This window comes from Solanum stenotomum, chromosome 1, assembly GCF_019186545.1.
Source record: "Solanum stenotomum isolate F172 chromosome 1, ASM1918654v1, whole genome shotgun sequence".
NCBI classification, from domain to species: Eukaryota; Viridiplantae; Streptophyta; class Magnoliopsida; order Solanales; family Solanaceae; genus Solanum; species Solanum stenotomum.
In genome coordinates this window covers 51,210,235-51,225,730 of record NC_064282.1, presented here as the reverse complement: position 1 = coordinate 51,225,730, position 15,496 = coordinate 51,210,235, and the positions used below count along the sequence as shown (strand labels likewise).

General features: G+C 39.7%; 1 protein-coding gene and 1 non-coding gene across 2 annotated transcripts; one reads left to right on the top strand and one right to left on the bottom strand.

The window, feature by feature from the left end:
* Positions 1–10,117: 10,117 nt before the first annotated feature.
* On the bottom strand, positions 10,118–10,224 carry LOC125854014 (small nucleolar RNA R71). The gene has a single exon (XR_007445313.1). It is a non-coding gene; the product is annotated as a small nucleolar RNA R71 (small nucleolar RNA).
* Positions 10,225–11,329: 1,105 nt separating this feature from the next.
* Positions 11,330–11,764, top strand: LOC125854128 (uncharacterized). The gene has a single exon (XM_049533681.1). The coding sequence runs from the start codon at positions 11,330–11,332 to the stop codon at positions 11,762–11,764; it is 435 nt and encodes a 144-aa protein (XP_049389638.1).
* Positions 11,765–15,496: the final 3,732 nt, after the last annotated feature.

Below are 15,496 nucleotides of genomic sequence, written 5' to 3'. Positions count from 1 at the left end.
TAGGGTACTTAGCCATAAAATCCGTTATATCCTTCTTCATACCATTCCACCAAAAGACTTCATGCAGATCATGGTACATTTTAGTGGCACCCGGATGAATAGAATATATGGAATTATGGGCTTATGAAAGGATCTTCTGTCTCAACTCACCCACCTTAGGAACACATAATAGACCCTGATAGTGAAGCACACCATCTCCCCCTTGGGAGAATACCTCAACTTTCTGCTGATGGACTACACCCTTTATTTGAAGCAATAAAGGATCACTGTCTTGCATTTCCTTAACCTCCGCTACCAATGAAGATTCTGCCCCATTCTGAACTGTTACAACACCAGCTGATATGCTCATAAAGCGAACTCACAACCGAGCAAGTCTATGAACATCTTTTGCTAGATCTTTTCTTTCTTCCTCAATATGTGCTACATTACCCATAGATAGTCTACTAAGAACATCTGTTATTACATTTGCCTTACAAGGATGGTAATGTACACTCATATCATAATCCTTGAGGAACTCGAGCCATCTCCTCTGGCGAAGATTCAACTCTTTCTGGGTGAACACATATTGAAGGCTCTTATGGTCTATGAACACATCTAGGTTAACACCATACAAGTAATGTCTCCAAATCTTAAGTGCAAACATCACTGCTTCAAGTTCAAGGTCATGAGTTTGATAATTCTTCTCATGCACCTTAAGTTGTCTAGAAGCATAAACTATAACCTTACCTCGATGCGTCAACACACAACCTAGGCCGACTCTGGATGCATCAAAATAGATAACATAACCGTCTGAACCTCTGGTAGTGTCAAAACAGGAGTTGTAGTCAACCTAGTTTTCAGTTCTGTGAAGCTTTTCTCACAATCATCTGACCACTGAAACTTAACATTTTTCTAAGTTAACTTAGTCAATGGAGAAGATATGAATGAAAATCCTTCCACGAACCTTCTGTAATAACCCGCTAGACCCAAGAAAGTTATGATATATTAGGAGAGGTAGGTCTGGGAAATTATTTCACTACTTCTATTTTCTAAGAATCAACTCAGATCCCTTCGATAGACACAATATGACCAAGGAAAGCAATAGATTGAAACCAAAACTCGCATTTGCTAAACTTAGCAAATAACTGGTGATCTTTGAGAGTTTGCAGGACAACCCTAAAATGATTCACGTGTTCTTCCCCATTCCAAGAGTAAATGAGGATATCATCTTCAATAAACATGATAACGAATAAGTCCAAATACTTCTTGAACACTTTGTTCATCAAATCCATGGAAGTTATAGGAGCATTGGTTAGTCCAAATGATATAACTACAAATTCATAATAACCATACCGAGTTCTGAAGGTTGTCTTCAGGATGTCACTATCTCTAACTCTAAGCTAATGATAACCGAATCTCAGGTCTATCTTTGAGAAATGACTAGCACCCTGGAGTTGGTCAAACAAGTCATCAATCCTGGGATAGGATACTTATTCTTGATTGTGACTTTGTTCAACTACCTAAAGTCAATACACATTCTAAAAGAACCATATTTATTTTTCATGAATAACACTAGTGCACCCCATGGGGAAATACTAGGTTCGGTGAAGACCTTATCTATAAGATCTTTCCACTGCTCTTTCAATTCCTTAAGCTCTGATGGAGCCATTATGTTAGGAGGAATAGAAATAGGTTGGGTATTTGAAAGGAGAACAATTCCAAAGTCGATTTCCCTTTCGGGAGAAACTGTGGGAAGATCTTCTGGAAATACTTCTGGGAACTCATTAACTACTCGAACTGAGTCAAGAGTTGGGGTTTCGAATCATGAATCCTTAACCCGAACTTGATGATAGAGATAACCCTTAGAAATCATGTTTATGGCCTTAAGGTAAGAAATAAATCGACCCATAGGCGCTAAGCTACTACCTTTCCAATCTAAGATTAGTTCGTCTAGAAATTGAAAACGAACAATCCTAATTCTACAATCGAGTAAGGCCGAATAAGAATGTAACCAATCCATGCCCAGAATTATATTAAAATCTACCATTTCTACCTCTACAAGATCTGCTGAGGTGACTTTGTGGGAGACTGTGATAGGGCAATTTCTGTATACACGTCTAACTATAACTGGGTCACCGACTGAGAAGGGTTCTAAGAGAGTTTCTGGACTAATATTGAAGTTGTCTCCTATATAAGAAGTTACAAAGGAAAGAGTAGCCCCTGGATCTAACAAAGCATAAACATCTAAGTTAAAAACTACTAACATATCGGTGACTACATCAGGAGAATCTTCTTGATTTTGGCGAGCCTAAAGGGCATACAACCTGTTTTGGCACTATCTGCCACCTATACCAGATGAGTAACCCTATTGAGTTGGGCGACCTGCTGGTGCTGCTGAAGTTGTGGATTGAGCCCTACCATTATTGCCCCCTTGACACTATTTAGTAGAAGGAAAATCTCTCAACCTGTGACCAGACTGACCACACATAAAGCATCATTCCTTTCTTACAAGAAACTTACACGGATGGTTCTTACCACACTTTGGACAAGTTGGGTAGGCCCTGGTGCTTGAAATACTCCCCTGAGACTTAGAGCCTGATGCCCTACCTTTCTGATCCTGTTGGAACTTGGAGCATGGAACTTTAGTTGTTGAAGGTGCAGGAGCCGAACACTTTTGCTGAAAGTACGAGCGATTTCCACCACCCGATTTCTGCTGAGAATACTCATAGTTGCCTGTTCTAGCCTTCTTATTATCCTTAGCATATTCCCTAAGCTTATCTCCCTCAACTTGTTTAACCTTAGTCATAAGCCTAGAGATGTTCATATTTTCCAACAACATAGCATTCCTACACTCTATTTTCACTAAGTCGGATACCCCATATAGAAACTTGTTCATTTGAGCTCTGGAATCGACAACCATGTGAGGAGCATACCTAGAGAGTTGGGTGAACTTGAGTCTGTACTCTTGGACTGTCATGTACCTTGCCTCAAATTCATGAACTCCTGAGCTCTTGCATCCCTCAACTCTCTTAGGAAGAAACTATCCAGAAAAGTCTCACTAAAACATTCCCAAGTGATAGGAGTGGCATTCGTACCCCTGTTCTCCTTCCATTGAGTATGCCATATGTGAGCTACATCCTTAAGCCGATAGGATGCCAACTCTACCCTATCATTACCAGCCACTTGCATCACTCCAAAGATCTTCTTGACCTCATCTATGAAGTTTTGGGGATTCTCACCCATCTCCGATCCAAAGAAATCAGGAGGATTCATCCTAAAAAAATCACGAACCGTGGTTGCCACTGATCCCCCACTAGCATTTGCATGAACTGAAGCTAACTGGTTATTCTGGTTAGTCACATTCTGAGCCAAAAGCTGAATGGCGTTCCAAAACTCAGCATTCAAAACTTCTTGATCTGGGACTAGAAGAGATGTGTTAGCATTTGATGCATTCACATTCCTTTCGTAGGCTCTACGAGGAGGCATGATCTGAAACGCATAACGAAGGATTAGAACGAGGAAATTGGATCATACTTCACGCACGATAAGAATATCAAGAAAGTCAAGCTTTCCTAAAACACTTTGTAGCCTCCCTTTCATTAGATGTGGTGCACTTCACACCCATGAAAAAGACTCCACTTAGTGCGGCTTTTTAGACATCCTAGGACTCTTAAACCTAGTTCTCTGATAGCAAGTTTATCGCGCCCCAAAGCTACCCTTAAGATGCGGACACGGGACCTAGGATCACGAGTGACCCCAAGCTAAACCTACTGGCAAATCATAAGCATACTAAATAAACTGAATTAGGAAAGTACTGTGTGGAAGCTAAATCGCATGATAAACTGAAATGATGGGGAATACGTATAAACTATCTGAATATATAAAAACTGAGAGTTTAACAACAATGGAAAAGTAAAACTAAAATGTTAAAGTTGAATCTAACTATGTCTGAAAATAAGCCTCTAACTAACTAGAAATGTTGGGACATGCCCCAGCTAAATCTAGCAAAACTGAAACAAAAGACTAAAAATAGAAAGGAAACATGTTTGTCGTCCTTGGAGAAAGAGGACTCACCACTGATGTTGCTGAGCTAGAGATCAAGAACCGATCTATGCGTGATCTAGAAGCTGAGGACCTGAACCTACATCACGAGAAGATGTAGCGCAGAATATGTGTCAGTATTTGAAAGGTACTGAGCATGCATGATAGAGTAAAGCTGAACAATATACATAACTTAACCAAAGGATATATCTGAGCAATGATAAGAGATAAGCAAGATACTATACTGAGAATGTTGAACATGAACTAATTGAATGCAATGACCAAGTTTATAACATGTTGAGACTGAAATTTGATTGTAACTAAAAATATGGTCCATGTAATAGAATCTCACTGCAAATAATAACCGACATAAAACCACATGAGCTAAATATGGAGTGTTATGTATACACCCCATCGAGAGAACCCAATATACCCTACCAGAGGTATAGAGGCATGACTGAAGTGATCACTAAAATGTAATGCCCACAGAGGGGACTTATAAACCTATAGGGGCATGTAGTTCTGGAACTTGAGGGTGGGTGACCCTAATCCACTCGATATTAAGTTACTCCCAATTGATTATGTAATTAACAATTTATGACTGAATTTTTGTAATACTGGATAGCTCAAATATTGACATGCTAACTAAAAATGCAACATTAATGTGCTAATAATGAAACATTCAAATCTGAGGCATGTATATCTGAAATAACTAACCTAGCATGTGTAATTTATGAACTAAAAGAATTATATAGCTAGGGTTCTGAATTAATGAAGGAATCTACGCAGAACAATACTAAAAGCATGATAATCTGATTAGGAACGTCAGAGTAACTAATTCATAATAATATGTTGAAATTTTACAAATCCTAGATTTAGATAATATGAAGGGAATCAAGAATCTTACTGAATTCTAGGGACCTAGTGGATTAAAGGAATCCACCAGTGAAATCCCACATACCTGGTGATGAAATTCATGGAGAATTCTTTTGATTTCGGGGCTAGAACTGATGAAAACTCGTTACGTTCTTGAACTAGGGCTTGGTCGACTTTCTCCTCTATTTTGCTCTAAGTCTGATAAAAAAATTTGGTGAATAATTGAAAAGGGTAAGTTCTAATTAATTTACTAGGCTAAAACTGACCAAAACCACGTAGTTTAGGGGTTAAACGAAGTAGTTTAGGGGTCTAACGAATAAGAAAAAGACAGAATGACACCTGACTTAAAAGTCTGCCGAAGCAAACCACAGGCTGACTAACGGTCCGTGGATTGACCCATGGTCCATCGTGTCAACAGTGGATTGGCTTAAGAAACTTGGTCCTGGGGCTTTGATCCTTGAGCCAAAACCACGGGCCGTGGTCTGACCTACGGTCTGTGAGTCCAGTCGTGGGTCGACCCATTTTTCCTGAGTTCATTATGGGACCTCGATCCACGAACAAGGACCACGGTCCGTGGGTACGGCCGTGGTCATGCATTAGAGAAATTTTTGGCTGATTCTGGGGAGGGCGGCTGCAGATTACCATCCACGTACCACCAGGATGGGTCGTGGGTCACCCTACGGTCCATGGGTCTGGTTGTGGTCATGCCTTAGAGAAATTTCTGGCTAATTCTGGGGAGGGCTACAGGTTTCCATCCACGGACCACTAGGAAGGGCCATGGGTCACCCCACGATCCGTGGGTGGCAACCGTGGGTTGCACCTGCAACTTTTGGAAATCTGTTGGTTTGGTCTATTTTCGGATATAGGGTGTTATAGTTACCATATAATTAGTGCAATATTTTATCTTTATACGTAATATACATTTTAAAATATTATAACTCAATTAATATTTGAGTAAGGCTATCATAGAGATGTTATTTTACCAAAAGTCTACCTCTATTGAAAATTTAAACACTGTTATAAGTAGAATGTTATAGAGAAAAAAATTGTGACATCAAAAATTAGTATTAAAAAAAATTAGGTTGTCACATTGAAATGTTCTTATAACAAATGATGGTTAGATAGAGAATTGAGTGTATGTCAAGTATTTATGTTGACCAATTTTTCTTTTAGATATATCTATCTCAGTAGCATAATTTAATATTAATATATGAACTACATCACCTATAGTCAAAAATATTTTATTTCTATAAGTTTCTACCATATCATTGTGGAATTGTAGTCCTATCCTTTTGTATACAACATACATTTCATATATTTGTTGTCTAATGAGAGTATCTAGTATGTTATAGAAGTTCTATCATGATATAAAACATTAAACTTTTTCAATAAAAAATAATAATTGATGAATAAAATTTAAATTATTTATTTATAGAATCTTTAAATTGATTTAAGATCATTTTCTGATCAACCACTATTTTCTTATCTATTTTTATAAAGCATGCAAGGAGTGTATCTTGTGATATTACATTTTATTAGATCAAAATAAACACAAATAACAGGATATTCATACTTAAAAAAATTCAACACAATATAAATATAAAAAGGAATAAATATATAGAACAATTCATAGCCAATGAAGAAGGAAGACTAAAATATATATTCATGATAGAGTGTAACGACTGGGTTCCATCATTATAGAAAAGCCAACAGGGAAAAAATTTGGGTTGAAAAACTTTTTCGTAGTAACTTGGAATTTCCCAACCTAGTCCAGATTTGGACGAAATCAGAGTCATTAAAGTTTAGGGAAATCTGGTACAAATTGGGTGATCTAATTATGAATTTGATCATATGAGTAGATAGATAAGACGTTAAGGAACCTGTACGACTTTACAGAATTAAATTCGACCGAGTAGAACATTTGAAATTGATCTTAGCGTGAATGGGTAGTTTCTGAGTGTCGTTGGATGAAGGTGTGTTGTGAAATGAGGTCTTGGAATCATTAAAATAGCTCACTAGTTCTATGCAAGTTGTTGAGGTGGATTTTTGTCACCAGAGGGGGCCATTGTAGTTGGGCAAGTGTCGCCATGGCGGGACAGACACGACTTAAAGTCGGAAATAAACCCTAAAACTATTTTATTCTGCAATTTTCAAAATTGAGAGATAAGGAACGAACCCATGGGTTTCCTTGACTGTTTTCCATCATTCTTAAGGCTAACAGTAAGATTTTAACTCCCCAAAACCATTTTTCGATTCATAGAACATAATCTAATGGGAAATTATCGATGAGGGGAAGGTTTTGTTCTGGAAATTATGGTGGAAAAGCCCTAATTTGGATATAAGGATCATGGGTTGATCTAGGGTTGATAGGATTGTTGGAAATCCGGGTAATTAGTTATTGTTTAGTGATTTTTATGTTATAAACGAAGAACAAGCAGAACAAATTCGGAAAGGAAAGGATCTAGTTTCTTAGGGGATTCAAGCTTGTTTTGAGGTAGGTGATGGTTGTGATTTCATATTGTATGATGTATGTTTGTTCTTGATTCATTATAATACATGTATGTATGTGAATGTTGCATTGTTTATCACACTTGTTGTAAATAAGGATAGATGAATGATGATTGCCATGAAATCATGGCTTGATTGTATGATTATGAGAATGTACATTGTGATTGTGATTGTGGCTTGTTTAATGGATCGGGTGTTGCGTTCTGACACACTAACTGGGATCGGTTGCCACATTCCGACATAAATATGGATCGGTTGTGACGTTCCGGCATAAACATTAGATCGGGTACCACGTTCTGGTATGCTAACTGTTTGGGTTTGGGTTCCATGAGAGGACCAATGAGTTGACATAATTGTATATCTTGGTATTCTGAACTTTTCGTATTCATAATGATGTTGATAATGTATATGTTTGGTATGTGCATGTTATTATTATGTTGTAACGACTTATATATGTTGCATTTAGTGGGATAGCCGTGTGATCCTACCAGTACAGTGTGGTTGTGTACTGATACTGCACTTGCTCTTTCTTTATTGTGTACAGGGCATCTTCAGGCAGCTATTGACAGTTCTCGCTTAGAAGATCAGTGATCGTCATTCGAATTCAAGTGTGAGACAGTTCTTCCGGGTTGCCATGAGTTCTCTTTCTGTTTGGTCCATCTTATTCGGACTTAGACTTGTTCGTTAGATATTCTTATGTTTAGTTGGGTTGTACCTATTATCTTTCACTCTTCTGTCCGCAGATGGTTAACACTAGATTCAACGGCGTCAGGCCCGTAGCACCTGTCAATGCTCCAGCTGAAGTATTTGCAGCGAGAGGTCACGGTCGAGGCAGGGGTAGAGGTCGAGGAAGGGTGGCACCTACTAGGGATGGAGCACCGGGTGAAAATGCTCCCAGAAATGACGCCCTTCCCGTGCATCATGAAGAGATACAAGAGAATATTGAGGTTGAAAATGTTGAGGTAGTTGGACAAGAGGAAGAGGTGCAGGCTGAAACTACAGGTATTCCTCTAATAGACCCAGTGTTAGCTCAACAAATCACGTCATTTCTGAAAGGAATGGTTGGTCCTGGAGTGCTTCCACCTCTTCAAGCAACTCAAGCTCCCGCCAATCCCCTAATTGCTATCACTACTCCCAAGGTGGGTGGAACTATATGTACTGATGCTTTCTTACATCCTTTGTTGGTCCTGTTATGACTGGTAATGAGTATGACATGTTGACCAAGTTCTTGAAGTTGAAACTGCATATGTTCCATGGTTCCGAGAGTGAGGATGCAAATGAGTTCATCCTAGATTGTTATGAGAGGCTGCATAAGTTGGGAATTGTCCATCAGCATGGGGTTGAGTTTGTCACTTTTCAACTTCAAGGTGAGGCTAAGCAATGGTGGAGAGCTTATATGGAATGCAAATCTTCAGTCTTACCTCCATTTTCTTGGACCCAGTTTCACGCTTTGTTCTTAGAGAAGTATGTTCCTCGGACCTTGAGAGATCGTAAGAAAGATGGGTTCATGGCTTTGGAGTAAGGTGGTATGTCTGTGTCTGCTTATTGGACAAGTTCCATGCTTTGTCTAGATATGCTACGCTGTTAGTGACTACATAGGAGGAGAGGATCCGTTTATTTATTAAGGGACTAAATTTTGAGTTGCAGGTATTATCTATTCACATGACCTCTACAGAGAGAAGCTTTAATGAGGTGATAGACTTTGTAAGGAAAGTGGAGGGGGTGAGGCGAGACGGTCAGGCTAAGGCATTGGCTAAGAGGGACAAGAACTCAGGTAACTTTCAAGTTTCTTATTCCAAAGGGTCAGGGAGGCCAACACTTGTAGCCAGGCCAATTCAGTCCGTGATACCCTCCTCTAAAAGTAATTACTCCAGAACTCCACCTCATAATTTGATTCAAGATAGCCAAGGAATCACGCCTTTGACGGGCAACAGGCCATCTTTTGATCGTACTTGCTATAATTATGGAGAACCTGGGCATATGAGGAGAGATTGTCCCCACCCACTCATGATGGATTCCGCGCAGCAGCAGACTAGAGCAGTGGTACCCATAGGAAATGGTAATAATGGTCGAGGGTGTCTACAAGGTTGGGTTTATACTGATTTACGACCGTTGACACTTAGAACTGGATGAAGTGTCTTTGAAGCATATATCAAATAGCGTCGTTGCCGGGGAGTAGCGTTGTTTAGAGTTCTTTTATTGAGATTTGACTTGTCAAGGTTTCAGATGTAGTTGAATCGATTAAGGTTGCATTGTGCTCATGTTGAGTGGGGTGAATAGAAGTAAGAATAAGTGAGGCAGAGGTGGATGGTAGCCAAGCAGGTCACCAAGACGGTATCGATGAAATTAATAGTGTGTACAACCCATCTCAGCCAAGTAAAATGGGTGCGATTTGCCTACCTTCAACTGATGGGAATGCAATATTTGAGGTCATAAGCGCAATTCTTCATCTCCTCCAAATTAAGGGACTTTATGGAGGGATGGCTCATGAAGATCCACATGAGCATGTAAGGAATTTTATAGAGGTATGCAGCCCGTTTTCATTCAAGAATGTGTCACATGAGTCAATCCGGCTCAGGTTATTTCCACTATCTTTGATGGGGGAGGCTAGCAAGTGGTTGGCTGAGTTATCAAGGAACTCCATCACATCATGGGATGGGATGAGCTGATCACGACATTCAATGCAAGATTCTTTCCTCCATCGAGGATGATGAAACTCAGAGATAACATTCAAGGTTTCAAGCTATGGGAGGGTGAACCCATCCATGAAACGTGGTTGAGGTTTAAACAACTCCTTCTTCAATGCCCAACTCATGGGTTACGAAACGATTCGCTACTCCAATATTTTTACCGGAGTCTTGATTCGATAAATAAAGGAGTAGCTGATCAATTGGTTCGAGGAGGGATAATGTTGCAATCATTCAAAGTGGCTTCATTTCTTCTTGATGATATGACTAAAATAAACCAAGCTTGGTACACTCGAGAAGATCAATTTTCACCTTTTTGTTTTAGAATGACTAAAGAGAAACTTGATAAGGAAAAAGAAAGGGATGAGAACATCAAGAAGATTTTGGCCAAAATGGGGTTACTACAAGATCATGTATTAGAAAATGTAAAGAAGCAAAAGGGGGGAAATGGAGTGTTTAGAGTTGAGGAGGGTTCTTCCTCGGGTTAATCAAAGCCGGGGGAGAATCAAGATTGAAATTCCAAGAGATATGAGGAAGGTTCCCACCCACGCTATTTATAGCGAGGTGGGAATCAAGGTTGGAACTTTCACAAAATGGAAGAGCAAAGAAGATACCATCAAGAATGGGCTGAAAAAAGTGACTATTGGAGAAGAGAGGATGATCATGAAGAAGATCACACTCAATCGAGTGAGATCCCATAGTCAAAAGGGACTGCAGGTAGTCCCCGTGTGAATGACTTGTTGTCACACATCCTTGACAAAGTTGAAGGTTTGGATGATTTGTTTAAAGGAATGAAGGCCAATTTTTCGTCACTATATACTAGAGTGAACTCTCATGCAGATGCAATCAAGCTACTTGAAGGTCAGTTGAGTTTACTTTCCGCACAATTGGAACCAAACATGACGATGAAAAATGGTGATAGAGGGCTAGATGTGGTTACACGAAGTGGAAAGGTGGTGGTAGGTGATATGAAGGAAAATGATGAAGCACAAACTCACGAAGTAGACAAGAGCATTGAGGAAGATGAAACACACATCCAACAAAGTGTTACCTAGGAGTTACAAACAAATGTACCAAATAGTCCTCCAATGTCAAAGGTGGCGCAACCTCTACCAAAAGGGACCCTTCCATTTCCCCAACACCATAAGAAAAAGAATGAAGATAAAAAGTTCAAGAAATTCTTATCGGCGTTTAAGACACTATTGATTAACCTCCCTTTAGTGGGAGTATTGTTGGAGATGTCGGGTTATGCCAAGTTCATGAAGAAGTTATTCACCAAGAAAAGAAGCTTCGACTTTGAAACAATTGAAGTCTCACATAGTTGTAGTGCAATTATAACTAACGAGAAAATAAAAAAGAAGGAAGATCCCGGAGCCTTCACCATTCCTTGCACTATTGGTATGCTCAAATTCGCCAAGGCTCTATGTGATTTGGGAGCAATTATAAAACTAATGCTATACGCAATCTATAAGCAACTTGGATTAGGTGAACCAAAGTCCACAACAATGAGGCTTTTGATGGCAGATCGATCTATCAAGCACCCTGTAGGGATACAATATGATATCTTGGTTAAAGTTGGCCGATTCATTTCCCCGAATGATGTTTTCATCCTCGATTGGGAAATAGATGCTGAAATTCTCATCCTTTTGGGAAGACCATTCTTGGCAACCTGAAGAGCGTTGGTGGATGTTGAAAGCGGAGAACTGAAGTTTTGGGTGAACAAAGATGAAGTAACCTTTTATGTTTGTAAGTCAATGAAATAGCCTAGTGATATTCATGTGGTCTCTACTATTGATGTTATTGATGAGGCGCTGGCTAGTGTGAGCCATTTGATGTGTATTAGTGTACCACTTGAAGTCGTGCTTGCTAACTATGATGAGTTCGAAGTTCAACTCTCTCAGGCATTGGGGAATATTCAAAGACTCCATTGAACCTGGACATTGATCTAAAAAATTGAGAAAGTCCTCCCGTAAAGCCATCAACAGAGGAACCACCGAATCTGGAGTTGAAAGTACTTCCCTCCAATCTCTGGTATGCTTTCTTGGGGGGAAAATAACACTTTACTTGTGATTATTGCAACTGATTTGCTTAAATGGCAAATAAAAATTCTCCTTGCGGTGTTGAGAAGGCATATCAAAGCTATAAATTGGACAATCACTGACATAGTGAGCATCTCTCCAGGCATTTGCACTCACAAAATCCAGCTTGATAGTGATTGTAAATCGAGTGCTGAACATCAGCGAAGATTGAACCCACTGATGCAAGAGTTGGTAAAAAAGGAGATAATAAAGTGGTTGGATGCAGGTGTGATCTATCCTATTGCGCATAGAAAAAAGGTAAGTCCGGTACAATGCATACCCAAAAAAGGAGGCATCACAGTAGTCCCAAATGAAAAAAGGAGAGCTTGTGTCTATGAGACCACTGACCGGATGGAAAGTATGCATGGATTACCGGAAGTTAAACTCGTGGATCAAAAAAGATCATTTTCCATTTCTTTCATGTGTCAAATGCTTGATCGACTTTCAAAGAGAGGGTGGTATTGCTTTTTAGATGGGTACCCTGGTTATAATCAAATCTCCATTGCTCCGGAAGACCAAGAGAAAACGACCTTCACCAAGAGAAAAGGATGTCGTTCCGGTTATGTAATGCTCCAGCCACATTTCAACGTTGCTTGCTATCTGTTTTGGCTGATATGGTGGAGAATTCAATGGAAGTCTTTATGGATGACTTCTCGTTTGTGGGTGATACCTTTGAAGAATACTTAGCACACTTGGGACAAGTTCTCCAAAGATATGTGGAGACAAACTTGGTCCTAAATTGGGAAAATGCCACTTTATGGTTAGGGAAGGTATAGTTCTTGGTCACAAAGTGTCGCAAAAAGGGTTGGAGGTTGATAAAGCAAGATTGAAGTTATTGAGAAGTTACCACCACCAATTTCGGTGAAGGGTATTCGTAGTTTCTTGGGGCATGCTGGTTTTAACCGGAGGTTCATCAAAGACTTCTCAAAAACTGCACATCATCTATGCAAACTCTTGGAAAATGAGGTGAAACTCCACTTTGATGATGCATGCATTGTGGCCTTCAAGTGTTTGAAAGAAAAATTGATCTCCACTTTGGTTATCATTAGTCCTGATTGGTCAAAACCCTTCGAAGTAATGTGTAAGGCAAGTGCCACGAATATAGGTGTCGTGTTGGGGCAAAAACGCAACAAACTATTCCACCATATTTACTACACAAGCAAAACTCTAAATGGTGCTAAGCATAACTACACAGTCAGAGAACAAGAATTACTTACGGTAGTATATGCGTTTGAGAAATTTCAGGCATACTTTTTAGGCACTAAAGTGGTTGTGCACACTGATCATGCTGCACTGCGATATCTAATGGCAAGGAAAGATGCCCAGCTAAGATTGATAAGGTGGGTGCTTCTGTTGTAAGAATTTGACTTTGAAGTCAAAGATAGGAGAGGTTGTGAAAATCAGGTGGCTAACCACCTATCCAGATTGGAAGGCAAGGAAAATGACGAGTTCGAGGTAGATATTAATGACGCCTTTCTCGATGAACAGGTATTCACGATAAGTCTCCAGCAATCTCCTTGGTATGTTGATTTTGCTAATTATGTGGTGTGTGGATTAATGTCGAACGAACTAAACTTCTACCAACAAAAGAGGTTTTTGTTCGTTGTTAAAAAGTACTTTTGGGATGAACCATATTTATTCAGGGAATGTGCAGACCATATCATTAGGAAATGTGTTCCGAGGAAGAAGCTATCGAAATTCTCCATGCTTGTCACGCTTTACTGGTTGGGGGTCATCATGGTGGTGTCGTACAATGTTAGAAACAAGGTGGAGTGTCTAAAAGACACGTATTGCCTCTCACGCCCATTTTAGAAGTTGAGTTATTTGATGTTTGGGGTATAGATTTCATGGGCCCATTTGTGATTTCGTTAAGTAATAAATACATTTTAGTGACAGTAGATTATGTTTCTAAATGGGTGGAGGTTGGTTCAATACCGAACAATGAAGGGACAAGTGTTGTTCAATTCCTAAAATGCTACATCTTTACTAGATTTGGTACTCCTCCAGCTATTATTAGTGATGGGAGTCCCATTTTTGCAACAAGTTTTTTGCATCTGCATTGAGCAATTATGGAGTGCCACACAAAGTAGAAACTTCGTATCATCCCCTAACGAGTGGCCAAGTTGAAATGTCAAATCGGGAGATCAAGAGTATCCTGGCCAAGACAGTGAATGCAAATAGGATTGATTGGTCTCGAAAGCTTGATGAGGCTCTATGGATGTATAGAACCGCATACAAAACACCAATCGGTATGTCTTTGTATCAGCTAGTCTTCAGAAAATCATGCCATCTACCGGTTGAATTGGAACACAAAGCATTATGGGCATTGAAAGCTCTAAATCTGGACTAGGCAAAGACTTCAAAAAAAAAAAAGTAGATCAATAAAATGAGTTGGACAAATCTAGGTTCAGGGCTTATGAAAGTTCATCTCTTTAGAATTAAAAGATGAAGAAGTGGCATGATTCTAGAATCCTTAAAAGGGAGTTCAGAGTGGGAGATTAAGTGTTACTATATAACTCTCGGCTCAGACACTTTCCGGGAAAGCTCAAATCCAAATGGTCAGGTCTGTTTAGAGTAACACGGGTATTCACAAATGGTGCCATTGAAGTCGAAGGTAAAGAGGGACATGCATTCAAAGTGAATGGGCAACACTTGAAGTTATTCTTTGGTGAATGCCAAGAGATTTCTCTGATTGAGGTGGTGTATCTGGATGATGCTGGAGAGCATTTCCACATCGTGTCACGACGTTAACTAAGGCATTTTTTTAGAGGCACCCTAAGTGTTAGTATTTTAAATAATGTGTGTTGATTTTGCTGGTGCAAACAATTGTGCGAGATGAAGACACTATTGGCGAATTGCCAAATCTGTTCAGCGAGCCCCACATAGTCCGCCTTCTGGACTTTGAAAATGGATCTGAGATACTTGAACATTAGGCAGGACATCTTCATCACTCGGCAACTCGCCAAATTGATTGGGTGACCCGATTTTCTCCGCCCTTATGCCCAGCACTGATGGCCTGACCGAATGGATTATTCAGCGAGGTTACAAATCCATTATGTGATGCACCGACATGTTCGACAATATCCTTCATTTTTGCCTTTTTGCCCCTTTATAAACGTGCTACACAGTGGAAATAAGTGTGATATCCAGACCATTGGGTGAACCGCCGAGTAGCTCGGCGACTGTTTCAATTTCTCACCAAATGGGAGCGTAGTGAAGATTCCTCGCACCTTGCTCTGCATGATTACATACCAGTAGTTTATCTTTATTTTTCATTTTTGGTATTGTGTTCTCTACTCACATTGGGGATAATTTTGAATGCTTTTG